This window comes from Musca domestica, unplaced genomic scaffold, assembly GCF_030504385.1.
Source record: "Musca domestica strain aabys unplaced genomic scaffold, Musca_domestica.polishedcontigs.V.1.1 31, whole genome shotgun sequence".
In the NCBI taxonomy this organism is placed as follows: Eukaryota; Metazoa; Arthropoda; class Insecta; order Diptera; family Muscidae; genus Musca; species Musca domestica.
This window is the reverse complement of record NW_026712309.1, coordinates 3592067-3614856: the sequence shown is the minus strand read 5'-3', so window position 1 is coordinate 3614856 and position 22790 is coordinate 3592067. Positions and strand designations below refer to the sequence as shown.

Genomic DNA, 22790 nt, shown 5'->3' with positions numbered 1-22790 from the left:
ACGTAAATGGGGCAGCAGTTTTGCCATCCTGTGTCCAGCCCAGGCATATCCGGTACCAGCTTTTAGGTAGTGGAAAAGATTTGAAAAAATAACATTATAACGATTTTTTTTATAATTAGGAAAAATGGTTGTTTATTATCAGATGCAGGGAAGATGAATGATATTTAAATAGAAAAATTAAAAAAGCCATTCTATTTAGAAATATTATAAGAGTCCCTTTAAGGTATTATGTAATGGTGTATACGGTGGTGTTATATGGATTCAGGTTTACGATGGCGCAATTGCCATAAATTCTTTATCTACATTATTCTAAGTCGATCAATACAAAATACCTCTGTTCTTGAAAACTAGATAGCGCTCAAATTATTTTATGTTGCGCTTTGAAATAGGGCTACAGAAGTCGATTTTGGCCTTTAAATGTTTAAAATCAGTTTTCAATCGTTTTTATACTTGATCGTTTTCTAATGTATCGATTTTTTGTGGAATCGTTTTGGCATTAGCCAAAAACTATGCGACAATGAATGGTGTACTAAAACAGCGAAACAGCTGGTATTTGCAAAATAGTTTTCGGTTCTGATAAAATACTCTCTGCACAGGCTACGTAGTAATTTCTACTGGGAAAGTTGTAGTACTTGCCTACTAATATAAAATATTCTTCTACAGTGAAAAGTACCATTTATTTCAATAAAATGTCATTAAATTTTTTATCAGGTTTAAATTGCCTCAATAACCATGTTAACAATTATATACAATATAGATAGATAGATACTATATAGATCGCTTACCTTCAATTTACACTATCTTTCCAACACATACCTATTATATATTTCATTCATCTCTTACTGATTTTGCGTACGCAAAAAAAATCTTTCAACACTTCAACTCTCGTGTTTTCTTCTTTATGTTCGCAAACGCCCACCCATTGCACCTACATATGTAAACAGAATATTCACAGTTGTAATGGTGGGGAGAGAGAGACGAGTCATTTCTACTACCAGACAGTCAGTGAATTCAATCCATAAAATAAAATCACGTTTTACGACAACTTACTCCATCTAGTGGTGGCATGTGCCGTCAGAAGACACCATATACCCCCCATTCAAAATGACATGCTTACACATCGAGCTTCCCAAACAAAAACAATGTACATAGTTTTGTTTACCCACAAAACACAGTGAGACAAAAGTCGGAGAACAACAAAAAATTCTCACACACATAGTTACTCACACCAAAACACCACACACATACACAACATGCCCCCATCAACAACTCAAACTCCGACGGACCCGGTATTTGTTTTTGTTGTGCCAATTTATGAGGTAAACAAAAAAATAGCGGTTCTGTCTCCAAGTAAACAGCTGATTTTCATGTTTAAACAAGGCGTCTCTTTTGCTCTCATGGCCAAAAAATTTGTTCCCTTTTGAGAGAGACAACAACAACTGATCAAAAGAGATGGCAATAGAGAAGTAATTGCACTGCGCATGCCTGAGAGTTTGGAAAATTTCCCAAAACAATTACCCCTACAAAACTTGTTGCTCTCGTGCTCTCTTCCTTTCTTTTACCGGGTTATTCTTCATTGTTTATTTATTCTCAAAAAAGGGGATGGGGTTAATGTGTTCCTACGTTTTGTTTAGAATGTGGCAACAAAACATAATAACAAAAACAAATATGATGTGAGTAAATGAAAAACAGAGGGAGCAACAAAAAAAAAAGAGAGCATGTGCATTAAACTTGCTCTCTTCTACAATTTTTATGAATGAAATCCAATTGTTAGTCACGTTTTTGGGTCAGGTTTTGTATTGCCGGCCGTTGAAAAAAGCTCAATGCTCTTGTGCTGCTGCCTCTTCTTCTTGTGTCATCGATGAGGCGCGTCATGGAGAATGGCAATAACTTTGAGTGTGTGTGTATGTGACGGTGTCGTTGGGGGTTTATTCACTTTCATTTCAACACTTGTTAGAAGTTGTTGTTATTGCTGTTCATTTGATTTCTTTTGTTTTCACAGAGAATCGCCGATGACGATGATGTCGACGACTAGACTCGTCTCATACAATGACGATTTCCTGTTCCTCTGTCGTTGTCGCATAAAAACTTGTTGCATTCTTTGTTTATTATCGTTGTTGTTGGTGCTGATAATGATGGTGTGGTGTGGCGCTAGCTTAACCTTGATTTTTGTTTTGCTGTCTCATTCACACGTGACCTCTTCGATTTAATTTTTAACATTGACCTTTGTTAGACTTGCAGTGAAGAGGAAGAAGAAGATGAAATGAATGGTGGTGCGTGTCTACCTAGGTATATAAATTGTAATTTCGTTGAAAGGGGTTTGAAATGGTTACTAATTTTAGACAAATGGGGGAATGACGCATTTTCATCGTAGCATGGCTGGATATTAAATCTAATGAAAATGCTACCTATAATTTAAATAAAAATTTGCCTAAATTTTTTATTTTGAAATTTGAATTAATACATTTACATCAAATTATTAATATCAAAAATAATAATAATAACTCGAAGATAACTAGAAGATTTGGAGCAAGTTTCGCTCCCGAGTGAAAACGAGCAAGTCTGTGCTATGCTATAAACACCGAATATAGCATCAAATTGTGGCCAAGAATTTATGCCAAATTTTTAAGCGGTAGTGATAAGTTTCGAAAATATTCAAATTATTTCAAATTTAGTCGAAACTTGGAGCTGAAACTTCGAAATACCGTAGCTCTTGAAAGTAGGCTATATATTGTGAACAAGTTACATTCAATTTTACTCTAACACGATGAGAACCTTAAATTTGTCCTACAAGAAAAACAAAAATCAACTTGCTTCTGGAAAATTTCGATAAATATTTGAAGCGCAAAATAATTATATACATATTTTGATCCAAAATTTATTATGAAGATGTATTTGGTTTTATTAAAGAAGGATTTTCTATGACCTGAATATTTCGGGAGAAAAAAAATAAATGCTTTTTAATCGAAATTTTGATTTTAGTCAAAATTTCCCAACACTCCGGCATTTTCTTTGTGAACAATTTATACAAAATATATAAATTTTCAAAATATTAAAAAATTTTGTCTCAGAACCCATTGGTACCAAGGCTCCCACATTTTCGCTGGAATATAGTCTAATTGAGGTTAAAAAGCATCAGGGAGCCAGTTTTGCCCTACTATGTCAAGCCCAGGCATATCCGGTGCCAATTATCAGGTAATATCACAACACTTTGTCTAAATAAGTGAAAATCAACATTTGTTGTTTGATGAATAGTTTTTGTCAATCTGTTTGGATTACCACATCGACTTAGGCACTAAAAGTCTTTGAATTGAAAGTCGACTTATGTATATGTGTGTAGATGAACATATCTTGAAAATTATTGATGTTGTCTACTCCCTTTCTCAGGGCATTTTTGGGTAAAATTAAATTGATAAGAATTTTTTTTATTGAGACTAGTCAAGCTATGCTAAGGTTCTGACAAAGCTGTTTTTTTTTTTTTTTGACAGAATAAAGCCGTTGAGTACTAGAACGAAACTTTACTGTTTATGTTAAGTTTCATATGCGGGGCAGTAAAAATTCATTATATTTTTATTTCGGTTATGTGTCTTCCTTTAAAAAATCTCTACAATTCCTAATTAAACAATATCCCAAACATTCAGGCAGTATTTTTTTCTTTTGATAAATTTGTTCATCTACATAAATAATTTTTCAGAGCCTATGGGTTCTAGGAAGCCCAATTTCCCAGGTGGTGTAAAGACCTTCGCCCATGATGCTGATATTTTAACAACATTAGCACTCACGTGTCAAGCTCAAGCCTATCCGGTCCCCGTTTTTCGGTAATAATTATATAAATAATTATTACCGATATATAATATAATAATTATATATATAAATAATTGTAACATTTTCCATTGCTCAATATTCAGACAGGCTGCATTAAATTTTTTTAATATGTGTAAATAGATATAGCTAAAATTATTTTCGAAAACGATGCTTTCATATTTCAGAACCGCTGGGTTTAAGGGCTCCCTCATTTCCCAGTGTTGCCTCAAGATTTACTGTATTTGTTCCCCTGACTGAAACAATTGCCTTAACTTGTGAGGCTCAGGCATATCCAGTGCCATATTTTAGGTAAAGAAAGCATTCAAGTTTGATGGTATTGAGTTCAAGCACCTCATTTTTCACCTTTGCTTCAGAATTTATTAAATTTAGAGGCTACATAAATTCTTGTTCAACAAATAATAGAATGAAAACCATTTCATTTAATATTTTTTTCGAAATAGTTTATTCAGTTATACTTGTTTTTTTTTTCTTTAGTTACAGGTCCTCTCTTTTTTCCGCCAATGTCTCGAAATTTCTCCCTTATTCAGAATATTTCACTTGACCTGTGACACTCAAAATATTGAATATTTTTCTATATCTTTCTTTTCACATTGAAATTTCGAACCGTCTTATATACACTATTTTGAAATAATTCTTCTCCATATGCGGTGCAATCCGATGATTTGTATTAGCCTAAGAATTTTGAACCATTTTGTTTACTTTTCCCAAATTTGTCATGACTGGAAGATTAGAGATATATGCATTTATTAAGGCGAAGGTCATCAGTTGATGGAGATTTAATAATTTTCTCTTTAGATTTGAGCTTTAAATGACCTAAGGAGATGTGCTTGCAAATTGGACATATTTAAAAGCTTCCATCTATGCGCCCATAAATAGATAAATGCCTAAACGCTTTTTCATTCCAAGTTGGTCTATAGTCTGACTGTAGAAACCTATTTTCAATGCCTAACATTTACATTTCCACAATGAGCGCACAAAGTGTGAGACTCACTCGAGTTCGTTCGAGTTCGAGTTTGTAGATTAAAACGCTAAGCTTTCTGTTGGACTTTTGTTTAATCGACTCTCTGTATAAAAAATCTGAATGTAAAAATTGCGAAAATGGGTTATAATATATCTTGCCAAACGCTGTCAAAACCCTGCCGAAAACCTCGATAATAGTTGACCTAAAATTATGCAACAATTTTCGCAGTTATATTCTTAACCTTTTATTTGTCATACGTAAGAAATGTCAAAGATAGACCCAAACTTCTGCTGGAAACACTATATAGCAAAAACCTCGAAATTTTGATTTCGCAAAAATATTGATGTTTTTTTTTTTCTGATTGAGCCCAAAAGTCTACATTTTCGTTTAATGGAAAAATTTTCAACTTTAATTGAAATTCCGTCTTTCATATACAATAAATATATTGTCAATCAAAGGAGGAATTAGTCTCTCGAAAATTGTGCGTGTTTACACTGGCCAACTGGTTCTTTTATTGAAATAGAAGGGAATATTGCCTGTAAATATGTTTAAAAAATTTTTGTTTTTCTTTTCATTCAACAGAGCCTGTAGGAGCAAAAGCTCCCACCTTTTCTAGTGATTCTAAGGTTAGCATGTTTGTGCGGGCCATTGATTCAAGCTTTGCCCTCCTGTGTCAGGCTCAGGCTTTTCCAGTGCCCATTATAAGGTAAACATATAGAGAAGTCTGGCTCTTTCCTAAAATGGATTTAAATGTTTTTAGTCCACGAAAATTTAGAAAGCTTTCATCAAGTTTACGTGAAGATCGTTGTAAAAAGTTCGCTTATTAAGATATCTCTGTGACCCTTATAGGCAACATTTCCTAATGAAAGTAATAGATTCAAAGTTCTAAATTTCACAGTTTCTCACAGAACTTTATACAAGTTTACCCCTAATTCTAAAACATTTTTCGAAGTTTGCCATATCTTCAGCATTCCAAATATTATTGGAAAGCTTTTTCTATTATTTATATTCTAAAATATGCACATAGTCGTTGGTCTGCATATTCTCAGTAGCTTTTCTTTGGGTTTCAATTTGATGAGAAATTCCGGAAACTAAATTTAATTAATATAATCGGCAAGATGTAAGGCTATGTATCAAGGTAGATCTACTAGGTAGTCGCATCACTCCAGCTGACGGCACCTTTAAATGTCAAAACAAGTTGTTGTAATGCTGAATTCGTCGTAAATGAATACAACACAAAAACAAAGTTTGTTTATGTGTTGATCACTAAAAGTGTTTTAAGATAAAAACTTTTTTAAAAATGAAGAAATATTCGTCAATATATTTAAATAAAACTCTTTATTTATTCGCAAAATTTCTAATATACAGGACATTTTTGAAGATTATTCTCAAATCATATACTATCATAGCTCACTTATTTATTCTATCCACCAAGTGGCTACTAGTTTGGGAGCTTTAAGCAATATATAACAATAACAATTGGAATTTATTTATTTCAAAGTTCTTGGAAATGCAAACAGTTCTAACGCTTTACAATATGTGTAAGTGATTTTAAATTGCTAATGGGAAGTAGAAATTCAAATTATTCAGAATTATTGCATTAATACCTTTCAAGGCAGTTTTCAATATACTTCTCTTAATACCTCATCCAAATTGTCAAAATCATTTACAATTAATTGCATTACCTTTCAGAACCCATGGGCTCCAAAGCTCCCTCCTTTAATACAGATTCCAATGTGTTTTCTTACACCCGTGCCATTGGTCAAAGTTTTGCTCTTTTATGTCAAGCTCAAGCGTATCCGGTACCAATTATAAGGTGAAATTACGATTATTTATGAATCTATGATCTTTTCAAAAACTCTAAGAATTTTTAACTATGATAACCGATTTTCCTTTTTGATATCGAAAAAATTGAAAAAGTAGTACATTCTTGTAGGTTCTAGAACAAAGTACTAATAACAACATTCAGTCGGTTTCGAAGCTTTTCAAGTATCTATTTTATGTTAAGAGAATACATATTTTTTGTTCCTTTAGAACCGGTTGGCTCTAAGGCTCCAACATTTTCCAGCGATTCTAAGGGCAGCATTTTTGTAAGAGCTGTTAATACCAGCTTTGCTTTACTGTGTCAAGCTCAAGCTTTTCCAGTTCCAATTATAAGGTAATGCTTCAGGCAGTTTTCAATATTTATCTTTGTTGAACTTTTAAGTATGTTATGATGTTATAAAGCTCTAGTGGTAAATACGGGAGCTCTTTCCCTGAAGATCTCAAGGTCTTCTCTAAAATATCTCAAAGTCTTCTGATGGAGCTTTCAAAGTTTACCTTTTTTATAAAGTATTATGCGTCAAAGATATTTATAAAAAATTAAATACAAATTTGTTTTGATTCTGCAAAGCTTTTATTTTAAAAGCTTTTTAGTTTGTCATATTTTTAAATAAGTTCATTTGTTTCTATTTTAGAGCCTCTAGGCGCCAAAGCTCCCTCATTTAACAACGACGCAAATAGCTTTTCCTATACTCGCGCCTTAGGTCAGAACTTTGCATTGTTATGTCAAGCTCAAGCTTATCCGGTTCCTATTTTTAGGTAAAGTTATGTAACATAATACATTTTATAATATGATTCTACCAGCCCTAAGCTTTCCATTTTCAATGCCTAAACCGAAAGCTTTCCATACCACTAAAAACTATAGCATTTTAGGCAATATTTTGCTCCAATTATGGGTCAGCAGCATAAAAGCTAAGTTCATTTTACAATTTAAAGATCTCGTATCACGAATTATGGTTTTAAGCTTGTGACTTAGTTCAGCTTTTAAGCTGCCTTTGTGAAAGCTCCACCTAAATAGCTATCTTGGACTAGAAACTCGATTTTGAAACTCGATACCCTCATGGATATCATAGGAAGCTTTTTGTATTGATTAAATTAGAAACAAATTAGTGATATATCTCGATTCCGAAATTTTATTATGTAACATCCTTTTTTGATCTTTCCGATATTTCCAACATTCAGGCATTTTTTTGCGATTATAAATAAGAAAAATAAATTATAATTCAATGATTATTACTTTTTAGAGCCTGTCGGTGCTAAAGCTCCCACATTCAATACTGTATCGAAAATTAGCAGTCTGCTAGGCAAAAGCTTTGGTGACATTGTGTTGTTATGTCAAGCTCAAGCATATCCGGTGCCTTTTTTTAGGTAATTGCCGAAATTGTGTATATAGATTAATGTGAGAATATATAAAATGATTTTTGGTTGGCTAAAGTCATCGGCTGGACTGCCTTAAGTATAAATTATGTGCCGAAATTGAACTAAGTCAACATGAAGCTTCATTGTTCTTTTACGATGAAGCCAGCCAGCCATGACTTAAGTCAGTCAAAAAAGCGTTTTATGTATTCCCATCTTAAGGCAACCTAAAGCCCCTTTGTTCTTTTACGTAGAGACCAGGCGATGACTTGGACCAGTCAAAAAGTGTTTTATGTATTCTCACCTTTAGAGCTTTATCCTACTGAAAAAATAGCACGAAAGCTCCATTTATGAATTATTATGGCAGGATTTATGTGAGAAAAAGCTGAACATACTAGCAACTGGTTCTTTTTTTTTAATTTAGATCTCGAATATATATTTTTTTAATGGGAAATGCAAACATTTTCTACACAGCTTCTACAAAAGTTTCATTCAACATTCAGGCAGCTGATACCCTTTAAAAAGCTCTTGATTCTCTTTTTTATGGTCTATATAATATTTTCCTCTCATCTCTAGAACCGTTGGGCGCCAAAGCTCCTGCATTTGCCACTGCCTCGAAGGGCAGTATTTATTGGCAAGCTCAGGGCGAAGATTTTGTTTTACTATGTTCTGCGCAAGCTTATCCAGTGCCTGTTTTTAGGTAATTTTTTGTGAACAAAAGCATAAATATTCAGGCAGTTTTCAATTTATTTTTGTTTTTTAAATCAGAATATGTCCTTTGTATAAACTTCTAAAAATCATTGAATTTATAGAACCCTTAGGCGCCAAAGCTCCTGCCTTTCCTTCAACCCTAAAGAGTAGTACTTTTTGGGAAGAACAGGGCAGTGATGTGGTTTTACTTTGTCAAGCTCAGGCTTATCCGGTGCCGATTTTTAGGTAAAAAGTTTTAAGGGAACACTAATTAATATCTTGTGGACAAAAGCTTTTGAAAGCTGTAAAACCATTTTGAAATCTTTAAGAGAATTTTGTTTTGTTTTTTTTTTGGAAAATACAGGAACGAATCTGTCACAATTTCTTTTAAGGGAAACTAGGCCGTTACACTAGCAACTGGTTCACAAAAAGCTTAAAACTCCATTTTAAGTTTACGAAAATTGTTTTTTATTATTTTCTAGAACCCCTGGGAGCAAAAGCTCCAACCTTGCCCAGTGATGTTTCGAGTTTTACCATTACTCGCCAATATGCCTCAAGTTTTGCCCTGTTGTGTCAAGCTCAGGCGTATCCAGTGCCCATTATAAGGTAAATCTCTAAGTCAATAAAAAAAGTTTCTAGGACCCTTCGAAGCAAAAAGCTCCAACCTTGTTCAGTGATATCTCGGGTTTTACCATTACCCGCAAATATGCCTCAAGTCGTACCTTGTTGTGTCAGGCTCAGGCCTATTCAGCGCCCATTATAAGGTAAAGCTCTTAGCCAATAAAAAAACTTATCTGGCTCAATATTTTGTTTGGAAGCTCGCTAAAAATTTGGGATTGCAACACTCTCAATGGGTTCTCTGTTTTCCTAAAAATATGTTATTTGATATATTTTATTTTGACTTCTAGAACCTATGGGCTCAAAAGCTCCCACATTTTCATCGGATGTGGCCAGTTCAACTATAATTAGACATTACGGTCAAAGTTTTGCCTTATTGTGTCAAGCTCAGGCATATCCAGTACCAATTATAAGGTAAAAGTTCATTTAAAAATTAAAGCTCTATTTTGTGAAGGAAAAACTTGTAAGTTATTTTAATATGGACCTCAAACCAGTTCCTGATTCCGTGTCGGGCAGTGAGTGGCACTTTTGTGTTCTCCCAGTTTTGTTACTCTCTGCTTGTGTTGTTTTTCAATTGGTCTGATTGTGAGTGAGAGAGAGAATTGAGAGAAAATTGCTCTCATTTAAGGCTCGAGTGCCTCCATGTGCCTGTCCCTGTCCTAGCTGTTAAAAGAGAGTTTGTATTTCCAATATATGAGTTTGTGGTGCTTATTTTTTGAAGATATTGAAGTAAAAGCTTTATGGCTTGTTGTTTTGGGGCTACACTTCCAACTGGTTATTTAAGGTTCTTTTGTTGTCTTATATTTAAAATTTGAAACTAACTAATTTTTTGAAGGACTTTTCGGACAAAAGCTCTAAAGCTTGTATTTTTTAGCTACACTTCCAACTGGTTCTTGAAAGAGGAATTTATTTTCATGAATTTGTAATTTTTAAGTCCCGCACATTTGATATTCCAGAACCCGTTGGCTCCAAAGCACCCACATTTTCAACCGATTTGGCTAGCTTTACTATTATACGCCATCATGGTCAAAGCTTTGCCTTATTGTGTCAAGCTCAAGCATATCCGGTACCAATTATAAGGTAAAATTCCATTAAAATAATATGTCAAAAAAGGATTTTAAATTTAATTCGAAATAGAATTTAGCCAAAGCTTTTTATACATTTACAAAATCAAAAAGTTTAGCTCGAATATAAAATCCTCAAACCTTTTTCAAAACTTGAACGAAAGCTCTATCTTTCAGGCCGTTTTAATTTAAAAACAAAAAAATTAATTTTTAATTTTATTTTAGAACCTGTCGGTGCCAAAGCTCCCACCTTCTCGGGGGAATCGAAAAGTTTTACATTTGTCAAAGAGATTGGTCATAGTTTCGCGTTACTCTGTCAGGCTCAAGCATTTCCAGTGCCAATTATAAGGTTGGTTTCAAAATAGTTGCACACAAATTAAAAGAAAAATTCAGGCAGTTTTCAATAAATGCTTTCATTATAGCATTTTTTCAATGACGAACGAAAGCTTGTTACAAAATCCCAAACCTGTCATATTTCATACGCATAATGGATTTTTTTCTTTTAGAACCCATGGGCAGTGTAGGTCCCAAAATAACCGGTGGTCGTCTACAGGAAATGACTAGAAATTCTGGAGATAGCATGGCCATAGTTTGTATGGGTCAGGCTTATCCAACTCCGGTTTTTAGGTACTCAATAAAATTCAAATTATATGAAAAAGACATTCAGGCAGTTTCAATTTTTTTGCATTAAAGGAAAAATTATTAATATGGTTTAAATTTCTAGCAGTTCATTTTCAATAGCTTAAGGATCTATTTGAAATATGTTATAAAATTATTTCCAGAACCCATTGGCAGTGTTGGTCCCCGTGTATCCGGTGATCGTTTGCAAGAACATACCATGAATTCCGGAGATAGTTTTGCCATTTTATGTCAAGCTCAAGCCTATCCAATGCCAGCTTTTAGGTATTGAAAAACAACTTTTTTTGAATAGAAAAAAAAAAAAAATCGTTTGGGCAGTTTTGAATAGCAACTAAAGCTTCTTTTCGTATTTCTTTATGTTTTTGGTGAAATAAATAATTTTTTGCTATAGAACCTGTGGGTCATGTTAAACCCCGAGTTGCTTCGAAAAGTATTGAAATAAATGATGTCCACTTGGGTGAAACTTTTGTGGGTCACTGTCCCGGGCAAGCATATCCTGTGCCGGTGTATAGGTATTACAACCCATATTTGACAGAATATTACTTAATTTTAGGGTTTTAATTAGCTTTAAAATAGTTGTTTTTGTTCTTTGGAACTTTTCTTATCGAATGATTACCATTTGATAAATAATCAATCCACGATCATACTTAAAACTTAATGTAGCTTTTGAAGACTATTAAGCTACTTGCCAACGAGCTTAAAAGCTTTTAAAACATCCAAAAACATATTAAGATAAGATTGAGTCGTACATGAATGCCAGCAATTAGAACTAGGATAAACTTTTATATAGATAAAAATAAATTTCACTGAAAGCTTTAACATGTAAAAGCTATTTGGACGCGATGTAATCTCAATATCAGTCTTAGTTTAAGGGCAGCATTTTATCGAGGTTTGAATGGATTTCCGCATTCCACCAACGACATTTTAATAGAGCTTTTAATATTTAATAATATAAGAATGGTAAGAATGCATAAAGCTTCTAGCACCAATTTAAAAATCATATTTTCTTTAATTTCGAATCTCAAAGTATATATTGCTTCTAAAGAAAAATTAATAAAATTCGGGGTTGTATACCTCGAAAATTAAAGGTAGAGAATAACTAAAAGTGGATTTACTTTTAACGATCAAATTAGAAAATATTTTAATAGAGCTTTAGAGCTTTATTATTCGTGTGAAAATCAGTCGTAATATCCTACCAGCTTTTAAAAGCTTTATTAGATTTTGGATTAAATCCAATATGATGAAGGCTTCGATATTTCCGTCTAGACAATTATTCAAATTAAATTTTTAAATTTTTTGTTAAAACGATTCTCACATAGTTTTTAACGATAATATTTTAATATATCAACAAATTTCAAAGCTTTTGGATTTTCAAAAAGCGTTGCAAATAGTAAAGCTTTCGTAGTCAACTTTTCTTTTATATATTTAAATAGCCTAAAAACTTGTAAAAACAATAAAACCATAATAATAAGGGTAAATATATATTTAAAGCTTAAGTAAAGTTTTAAAGTAAGAAATTCAAAGCTTTCTGAAAAGTTTCAAGTCAATCACACGTATCTTCTTCGTTGTCAACAAGTTTGAAAGCTTTCAATTCCTTAAATATCATTCGGAATATGAAAGCTCGTTAAATATCATTCGATATAAGAACAAATATGTTAGGATATTTTCTTGTTATTTCAAGCTATTCACAATCTATTTAAAGCTTTTTATATAAATATATTTTGGATGTATGTTACTTTAAAGCTTTAGTTAACTTTTCAAAGCTTTGAAGTAGCCTTAAGCTATTGTTGTTTAAAAATATAGTTTTTAACATTTGTTTTTCTTTCAGAGCTTTGTCAATATATCGACAAGTTATATGAAACTTTTGAATCGTCAGATATCATATGCAATGGAAAAATTTTTGTAATGATAATTGTTTGCTATTTTTATGTAGCCAATGCATTTCCTAGTGCTAGAGGCTAAACATTGGCAATCTTTTGAAAGCTTTTTAATTAAGTGTAAAATACAATAGACTTTGAAATCAAGCTCTGGTTGACCTCTCTCCATTATGACATCTTCTAAATGCTCTAATTGATTGACGCAGAAAGCTTTTTTATTTAAATAGAAGAGTTTATTTTAAGACTTGGCAGTACGACACTAAAACTTTTTTACTTTTAGACGATTTGCAGTACTCAAACGCTTTAAAGCTCCTGATTAGTACTTTAGTATAAATATGGGAAATATTGTTCTTATTCGCATCTTGAATCTTCTAAATCATGAAAATAATTTCCTTTTTATATCTTGTCAGTTTTTTTGCGTTCCAAATAATCCAACGAGCTTTAGAGATTTGATTCTTTTAATTCCGGGCTCGGCTTGTTTTGATCCTCTCTTCGGTTAGGTTGTCCCTGCTAGGAGTGTTTTAGGACCCCTAAACTTTTGCGTTTAAATAAAAATGGTCTTAAAATCTGTTAATAATGATATGAAATGCTTTAGAAATTAAATGCAGCCTAGCAGACAAAAGCACAGGTAAGTAAGGGATTGGTTCATTAAGTCGAATGGAAATTAGGTGCCTGTTTATGTATGTCGAAAAAATGTATTTTCCAATTGTATTCTATCAAAAAATAAATAAATAAAAAATAATAATAGTAATAATAAATAAAATAAAAAAATAAATAAATAATAATATAAATTTGAAAAGGACAAACAAGATTAGCGTTTTTCTATTGCATTTTTCCGACTTACATAGATTGGCCGTAAGATAAAACAACAAATCTCCACTCGTTACTATGAACCAGGTCTTAAAGCTCTTAAGCTTTCAAGGTAAGTTGAGCACAGCTGCTTGGTGTTTAATTTGAATTTAATTTAATTTTAAATGTGTCTCCTGCTTGAATTCCCAAATTCCAAGCTTTTCCAATTCACAACATTACATTTCAATGTGCTTTTGAACCAAAAATAAAAACCTACACGCTGGCATTTCATATCAGACATTTTTCAAGATCATTTTTGTATTTTTCACCAACTTAGTGCAAGACAATTGAAAATTAATAATTCTTCCCCCCCCCTTTCAGATGGTATAAATTCATTGAAGGCACCACCCGCAAACAGGCTGTTGTATTGAATGATCGCGTCAAACAGGTTTCGGGTACTTTGATCATTAAGGATGCTGTTGTCGATGATTCGGGCAAATATTTGTGTGTTGTCAACAACTCTGTGGGTGGCGAATCTGTGGAAACTGTTCTCACCGTTACCGCTCCATTGTCGGCGAAAATTGATCCACCCACCCAAACTGTTGATTTTGGACGCCCAGCCGTTTTCACCTGTCAATACAGCGGCAATCCCATCAAAACCATTAGCTGGTTGAAGGACGGCAAAGCTATTGGCCATTCAGATCCCGTTTTACGCATTGAATCTGTAAAGAAGGAAGACAAGGGCATGTATCAGTGTTTTGTACGCAATGACCAGGAATCTGCCGAGGCTAGTGCTGAATTAAAATTGGGTGGCCGTTTCGATCCCCCTGTTATACGTCAAGCTTTCCAAGAAGAAACCATGGAACCCGGACCAAGTGTATTCCTAAAGTGTGTTGCCGGCGGTAATCCAACCCCTGAAATCTCCTGGGAATTAGATGGCAAAAAGATTGCAAACAACGATCGTTACCAAGTTGGGCAGTATGTGACCGTGAACGGAGATGTTGTGTCGTATTTGAACATTACCTCGGTGCAATCGAACGATGGTGGTTTGTACAAGTGCATGGCCAAGAGCAAAGTTGGTATTGCTGAACATTCTGCGAAATTGAATGTCTATGGTTTGCCCTATATTCGTCAAATGGAAAAGAAGGCCATCGTTGCTGGTGATACTTTGGTTGTGACATGTCCCGTTGCTGGTTATCCAATTGATTCGATTGTATGGGAGAGAGGTAAGTGGGATTTTTTTTTTTTTTTTGAATATTTTTAAGAACTCGTTGAAATGTTAAAATAGGACATTGATTGTTTCCCAATAATTTATTTTTAGTTTAAAAATTTTGAGGAACGCCACAAAGTATGCTATAAAACCCGAAATGTGAAGAAGTCACTTTACGTATCAATCTAACAGGATGTGTAAACTAGTCTTCAACGAGTAGAAACAGATTAAATAATGTACAGACAGAGACAGGGTCCGAGACAGGAAGTGTTATATTATTTTTCCACCAGAGGGTGCGACAATAGTTTTGCTACTACTCGGCTTTGAAATTATTTATTTTTATTTTATTAGAATAGTTTTGGAAATTTGTTTTTGTTTTCTTGGAAATTTGCCGATTTGTATGAAAATAGACAAATGAATATTTTTTTTTAAAGTCGAGGAGGCTGATGGTGGCTTATATGCGTAAAAATATTTTGGCGCTCTCTGGTGGAAAGATAAAATAATACATTCCTCTGTCTACACATTATTTAGTCTGTTTACATATTTAGTTTATGGTCGTTGCATACTTTCTGGCGCACATATAAAACATATGTTTACAAAACGGATGAGAAAAGTCGAATTCTTATTTTCATATCGAAAGTCGGCTAATCGAAAGTAGAGTTTCATATCCCTGACATATCCCAAATATAAACACATTTATTTAATTCTTAAAAAATGTTTATCCCCCTATTTCCATCCAGACAACCGTGCCCTGCCAATTAACCGCAAACAAAAGGTATTCCCCAATGGCACACTCATCATTGAAAATGTTGAACGCAACTCGGATCAGGCCACCTACACATGTGTTGCCAAGAATGCTGAAGGCTATTCCGCTCGTGGTTCCCTCGAAGTTCAAGTTATGGGTAAGTTTTTCAATGTTTCAATTACCAGGTCACATTGCGTAAACAGACAAATGTTGACAACAAACAAATTTTGAAAAAAAAAAAAAAATGAAAATTATTCTGGTGTATCTTGAAAATAATGACATGGAAGATTGATGGGTCCTGAAGTCAGTCCGAATACTATAAAAAGATGAATTTTGGGAATTATATTTCAGTATATAGATTAAAACGGATAAACGTGATTTTGTTCAGAATTTAAACTTAATTCTAGCAAAATTGTCATCTTTTATAAAATTGTTCCTATATCTCAAAACTGAAATAAAATTCTCCAAAATTATTTTTCCGTAATCCAAGATTATTTAACCTTAATGTCATTATTTCAAGACCCCAGAAATCGGTTAGGGTAAATATGTGTAAAAAAACAATCGTCTCCGCCGAAAAAAACATCATCGTTGGTTTATTGTTCTCCTCTAAATTCTGCGTATATGTTTCTCTCTTAGGTAGTTGCGATGTGAAAAAGTTGTTTTTATAATCACGAATATTTGTATGAAAATGGGGAATCTTTTTTATTATATATATTACCTTATTAACATTTTGTGACAAAACGTTATACGTAAAGTTTGAAGATCTCTTAAAATTGGAGAATCTATCTAAATCGTTTTTATTTATAAAGTGTATAAATGATCTTGTAAAGTTCCATTCGAAAATAAGAAGGGCAAACTAAATTGATAAGAGTTTATTTTACAACTCCAAAGAATGTTACCAATGCTGTCAGGAAAAAATATAAGAAAATATTTCAATACAAAGCTCGAAGAGATTCAACGTTGGGCGCCAATTTCGACAACATATGGGCCTATTGTTTATGCGAAGTTTAAATTGTAAGGTACTTTAAATATTCAGGAAGTTCGAGTTTTATCTGCATCTGCAACGTTGACCAAGAATATATCAAAAACGTTATTAAACGTTTTGATATTAATTTGAGTTTACGTTGGGCGCCACTTTTTGGCTTATGCATAGTTTTTTTTTCGATAAATTAGGAAGCAATTTAAATATTGATTAAGGGCTACTTTTCACATGTCAATAGTGGTAACAAATAGATCCAAACCACTGACTTCATTTCCAGTTTGATTGACGTTGGGCGCCATTTAAAATATATAAATATTTATTTTTATACTGGCGCCATTTCAAGTATATCTTACAATTTATTGCTTTATTGTTATCTCCCGTTTATATTTACACAACTACGTTCACGTTGGTTTAAAATCGATTCACAACTTTTGGATAACAGTTCTGAAAGGATAGAAATGATTAGCAAATAAATTTGTAACATGGATTAAAAAATTCCAAGTCAAATCATTTTCTTCGTACAATATTCAATCTTACACTTAATGTTGGGCGCCATTTTTAAGTTTATTACTTTTTTATTTAAATTAAATTATATTTCTTGTTTCGACAACTCTTGGGCGCCATTTTGTAAATTTTTTTCAGTGAGCTTTATTTTAGCTCCATATAGCTCTTCTACTTTTTGGTCCTTCGAGACAAATAGTATATTATATCCGTGCTTTGAAAGTTCCTAATATAAACACATGTTAAGACAGTTGGGCGTCAGTTCAATTCATCAGATCCCATTCATACGATGTCTTTCATGTTGGGCGCCAATTCTTACGTGAATTTCAACATTACTTTACATCCATATTTTATCTTTTCACATTCGACATTTTGTGAGCAGATGTGTTATGTAGCTGACAATCTGCAATTATATTGAACCGTTCACTAAAGTGAACGGCGGAACTAGGTTAGTTTGGAGGGTTCTACAACGTTCTTCAAAGAACATACGAAGTATATACTAACCAATACCAACAAAGAATAACTCAAAGAAAAGTGAACTATAGGAACCAAAGTAAATAAGTATTAATAACAACCAACAGAATGTCAACAATGCTATAACCTAAAATGGCAAACGATGGAACTACTCACTGACAAGGTTGGTGAAATGTGCATAGCCAAACGTTGGGAGTCACTTTAATTTCCAAAGGTAATATATCTCCATTGGCCTCAACATTTCTTTAAAACTGATTCGAACACTAAAAAATAATTTTTTTAATCAACTAAAATGTGCCAAGTGTGGGGAAAAGGTACACATACCAACGTTGGGCGCCAGTTTCATGAATCTGAATTTCAGCAGATTATTTTTCTCCAATGACGATAAAATATTTTTTTAAAGGAACAATGAAATTTGGTTTTTTTCGTAAACTGTAATGCCCAATACCTTAACGGTCCTTCTCTCCTTTTCTTTGGGGCCAATATTGAGAGTTTCGTACATTTGCATTATTGCAGGCTAAATGATTTACTTAAAATTATAACAAAGAAATTTCGAACAGAAATTGGTCTGAACTTAATTTCTTGATAAGCGCAATATGTGAAAAAATGCAAATACGAAACATTGGGCGCCACTGGCAATAGCGGCAATTATAATTTTCTATTGTAAGTGTGGATCACATTTTATTGGCTTTACCTCTACTCTGATCCAGAATCGGTACGTAACTCCTAGGGCAGCATTGGTACATTCCTTGGGTAAAAATTGTCTTTTTTCTTGAGAATATTTCTATTTACAACTACAGAATGTTATTTTTAAACCCATAATCAATCTTCAAATTTAAAAATTCCGTTCAAGGTTGAACTGAATCTGAATTGAATTAAATATATTTTTCTACTATTTTGTTTTTAAAATCTGATTGGATTGTTTCTAAAGAACTATTTTATCGATTTTGAACTTTTTGAATATTTTTAATTTTGTAATTAAAGAGTTGATACGATTATATTAAAAGCTTTATTTAAGAAATATGTGGCTTTTCAAAGCTTATGTTTACATTTTTAGTTCAAGCTTTTCAGAACTAAAAAAGCTTTGATACTTAAATATTAAAATATTGCTCTTCGCTCCTCGTAGTACCACCACAAATAGTGCCATTTGATTTCGGTTCCGACATTATCAATATGAATGATATGGTCTCGGCAACGTGTACCGTCAACAAGGGTGATACACCCATGGATTTGTATTGGACCACAGCACCCGATCCCAGTTTGGGTGTGGGTCGTCTCATGACCAACGATGGTATTTTGATAACAAAAACAACGCAACGTATCAGTATGTTGAGCATCGAGTCGGTACATGCCAGACATCGGGCAAATTATACCTGTGTGGCACGCAATGCGGCCGGGGTGGCCTATCACACAGCGGAACTGAGAGTTAATGGTGAAGAAGAAAAATAATTTTCCAATTTTTTGTTGTAGAGTTATGATATTCTTGAAAAGAGTTTTGGTTGTTTTTAATTGTTTTTCCCCTCCCTTGTTTTGATTGGCATAGTTTTGCCCCAAATTGTACCCTTTGATTTTGGCGAGGAAAGTGTCAATGAACTGGACATGGTATCGGCTTCGTGTACCGTAAATAAAGGTGATCTGCCCTTGGATATCCATTGGACGCGCAATGGTGGTCGCATTTATACCAATGACGGTTTGGTGGTGACCAAAACCAGTCAGCGAATGAGCGTTTTAAGCATTGAATCGGTAAGGGCTCGTCATGCCGGAAACTATAGCTGTGTGGCGACCAATAATGCCGGGGTTACCAAACATTGGGCCTTTTTAAGAGTGAATGGTTAAGTTTTTGAAATTTTCGCCCGTATTGTTACTGGAATTTTTGTAGATTTGATTTTAAGTTTTTTTTTTTTTGGTTTATTTTTCTTTCAACCTTCCCACAAAGTCTTACCGCAAATTGTTCCCTTTGATTTTGGTGAGGAGAGTGTCAATGAACTGGACATGGTGTCCACCTCGTGTACCGTGAATAAAGGTGATTTGCCTTTGGATATCTATTGGACCCGCAATGGAGGACGCATCTATACCAATGACGGCCTGGTGGTGATGCGCAATAATCAACGTCTAAGTGTGCTCAGCATTGAGTCGGTGAGGGCCCGCCATGCAGGCAACTATACCTGTGTGGCCACCAATAGTGGCGGAGTTACCATGGCCTCGGCCATGTTAAGAGTTAATGGTTGGCAATGATAAAAAATTTCTTTTAGAAGATGTCTTATGTTTACTTTGTTAGATGTTCGTTTCCTTAAAATTTAAGAATGTTTTTATTTTCTTCCCTCCTCTGTGAAGTTTTACCCCAAATCATGCCCTTCAATTTCGGTGAGGAGAGTATCAATGAAATGGACATGGTTTCGGCTTATTGCACGGTCAACAAGGGTGATCTGCCCATGGATATTTATTGGACCCGCAATGGTGGCCGGGTATTTAGCAATGATGGTGTGGTTGTAACACGCACAAGTCAACGCATCAGCGTCTTGAGTATTGAATCGGTGAGAGCAAGACATGCTGGAAATTATACCTGTGTGGCCACAAATAATGCCGGAGTCACCACACAGTGGGCCATATTGGCTGTGAATGGTTAATGAAATTAATTATTGTTTTCAAGGTTTTTTGAATTGTTTTTTCTTTAGTTTTCGTTAACTCCCACTCCCAAAATATCTGCGAGGTAAAATTATGGAAAAGTTGTGTTATATTTTGAATTAAATATGGCATATCAATTTGGTCCTTCGATTTGGCCCAAATAATTATAGCATATTTAAATTGGGATCATTTTAATTGAAAAGTATTTTTGGCCCTTCAAATAGAGTCAGGGTTTGCTAAATCTCACTTATAAATTAGTACAACATTCTTGTGATTTTAGGTGTCTACAGTTGCGTTTCTGTTTGGGTCCTTCGAGTTAGATTTGAGTGGCTTATGTAAATTTCTGAGATAAAATTATAGTCAGGAAGTTTTTCTTTACTTTATTAAAGTTAACACATATATTTTTTGGTCTTTACACCTTAGTTGGCAATTGGCATTGGATTAAATTTTTTCTATTTTAAAACTTTGTTAAGGTCGATGATTTCCCGGTTTTCAGTTACATTTTCCAGTAGTTTGAATTGTATCGAAATATTCAAATGTTTCATGAATTGATTTAGTTTATATATTTTTGGTCCTTCGTCATATACATTTCTCTTAAAAATTGGTAAAGGCTAGTGGAAAGTTGATCTACATTACGTTTCAAAGGACCTGACTTTGAAATGTGAAAAATTGAGGTTTTCCTTTTGGAATAGTGTTGCCTAGTTCATAAATGACCTAGTTCAATTCAAATATTCTCCGACAAGAACTTCTGCACTTCGGTTTTTAAAATCGGTTTCTTTACTTCATTAACCAATACGAAAGAGTCAATGAACCAAGAGAACATACGAAACATGAACTAAATCCAGTATTGAACTTCATGAACGAATGGAGCAACTTAAAGATTACCCTCCGACGCATATTAAAACCACAACTACTGAACTAGAATGACGAACTAGCTCATCGTAAAGATCTGAACTAAAGAAGTGATCATGAAAATGAACTAGTGGATCAAGCCTTATGTTGAACAGTATTTTCTTTGATTATATCTTTGGAACTTCGGCAAATACATAAAATAGCTCAAAACCGATGGATATTTGAACTACTTTACGTTCAAAAGGAGCCAAAATATATAAATATACAAAATTGAGATTATTTTCTTCGTTGGAAGATTTGCTTGGTTCACAAAGGATCTAATTTAATAGAACGATTGCCTGAAAGGAGCTGTTGAATTTGCTCGGTTAAAATTAGTTTTTCATAGATCATCGAAGAAAATCCGAACTATCAATTGGTTAATACCGGCGAGTCTACGAAACAAGAGAACGAACATAAAGAGCGAACGTCAACAGATGGAAGATCATACGAAACATGACCTAAATCGAGTATTGAACTTGATGAACGAATGAAGGATCAACTGATAGCTAGACCACTGAGCCATACTGAAACCACGAAGAGTTCATGAAAATGAACTAGAAGGCCAATCCTTTTATTGAACCTTATTTCTTTCGTCGATTATATTTTTTTGGAACTTCCAATAATACATTAAAATTGGTGGACATTTAAATATGAACAATTTCGATTATATGTTTTTTTTTTTTTGAATAGTGAAGTATAGTTCACAAATGACCTAGTTCAATTGAGGGATTCACAGAAATGAGCGGCGAACAATAGAAGATAAAACGAGCCGTGAACTTACTTGAACATTGAACTAAACTATTAAATGAAGGAACATCGAAGACACACTGAATCCACGGGAAAAGTAAAAATGAACTAAGAGATCAGATCTTATTTTGAACCATTTTTCGTTCCTTCGATGATATTTTTTGGTACTTCAACTCATATTATATCCTTTAGTTTTAAAAAAGGCCAATAGAAATATACAAATTTTTTGGAACAGTGTTGTATGGCTCCCAAATAACCAAGTTCAGTGGAAAGATTCACTGAAAGGAGCTGGTGAATTTGGTCAGTTGAAGTTCGGTTTTTATAATAAAACTCGAACTATCTATTAATCAATACCGACGACTCTACAGAACAAGTCTGCGAAGGTTTGAGTAAAATAAAAAGTAAAAAAAAAACAAAATAGCTGCCAATGACTTTTATTCAATTTTTCAAATAATTGAACATTGCAGTAAACTAAAACAGATAAGTGAACATCTGAGACATACTGAAACCACCGTGAACATAAAAATGATATAAAAAGCCAAGACTTATTTTGAACCGCTTTCCTTCCTTCGATTCAAGTTTTTTTAAGGAGCTAAAAAGCAGAAAAAAAATGAACTGGCATCTGCGAAGGTCTGAATAATATAGAGAATAAAGAAACCAAAATAGAAGCCAATGAACATTGAATAAAATGAACGAATGAAAAAAATAAAACAATCACTGAGACACCCTGAAGCCATGGTAAAAATAAAAATGGACTAAGAGGCCAAGACATATTCTGGACCGAACTTCCTTTGCTAAAAAATAGTTAAAAACTAGTGGAAAGTTGAACTATTTTATGTTCAAAAGGTGCTGTTTTGTTCCAAAATGAACCAGTTCAACTGAAAGATTTATTGCAAAGAGCAGCTAAACTTGGCCAATTGTTATTAGGTCTGAAGTTCATTAAAGAAAAGACGAATTATTTATTGTCCGATATCG

General features: G+C 33.6%; 1 protein-coding gene across 1 annotated transcript in view; it reads left to right on the top strand.

Annotated features, from left to right (window-relative positions):
- The window catches only part of LOC101901133 (cell adhesion molecule Dscam2), a 213160-nt gene that overhangs the window by 91106 nt on the left and 99264 nt on the right, over positions 1-22790 (top strand). Inside the window, exons 6-7 of the mRNA XM_020035151.2 lie at positions 14022-14866; positions 15591-15752. Of these exons, the coding sequence (XP_019890710.1) occupies positions 14022-14866; positions 15591-15752 (1007 nt within the window). The remainder of the gene's footprint in view (positions 1-14021; positions 14867-15590; positions 15753-22790) is intronic.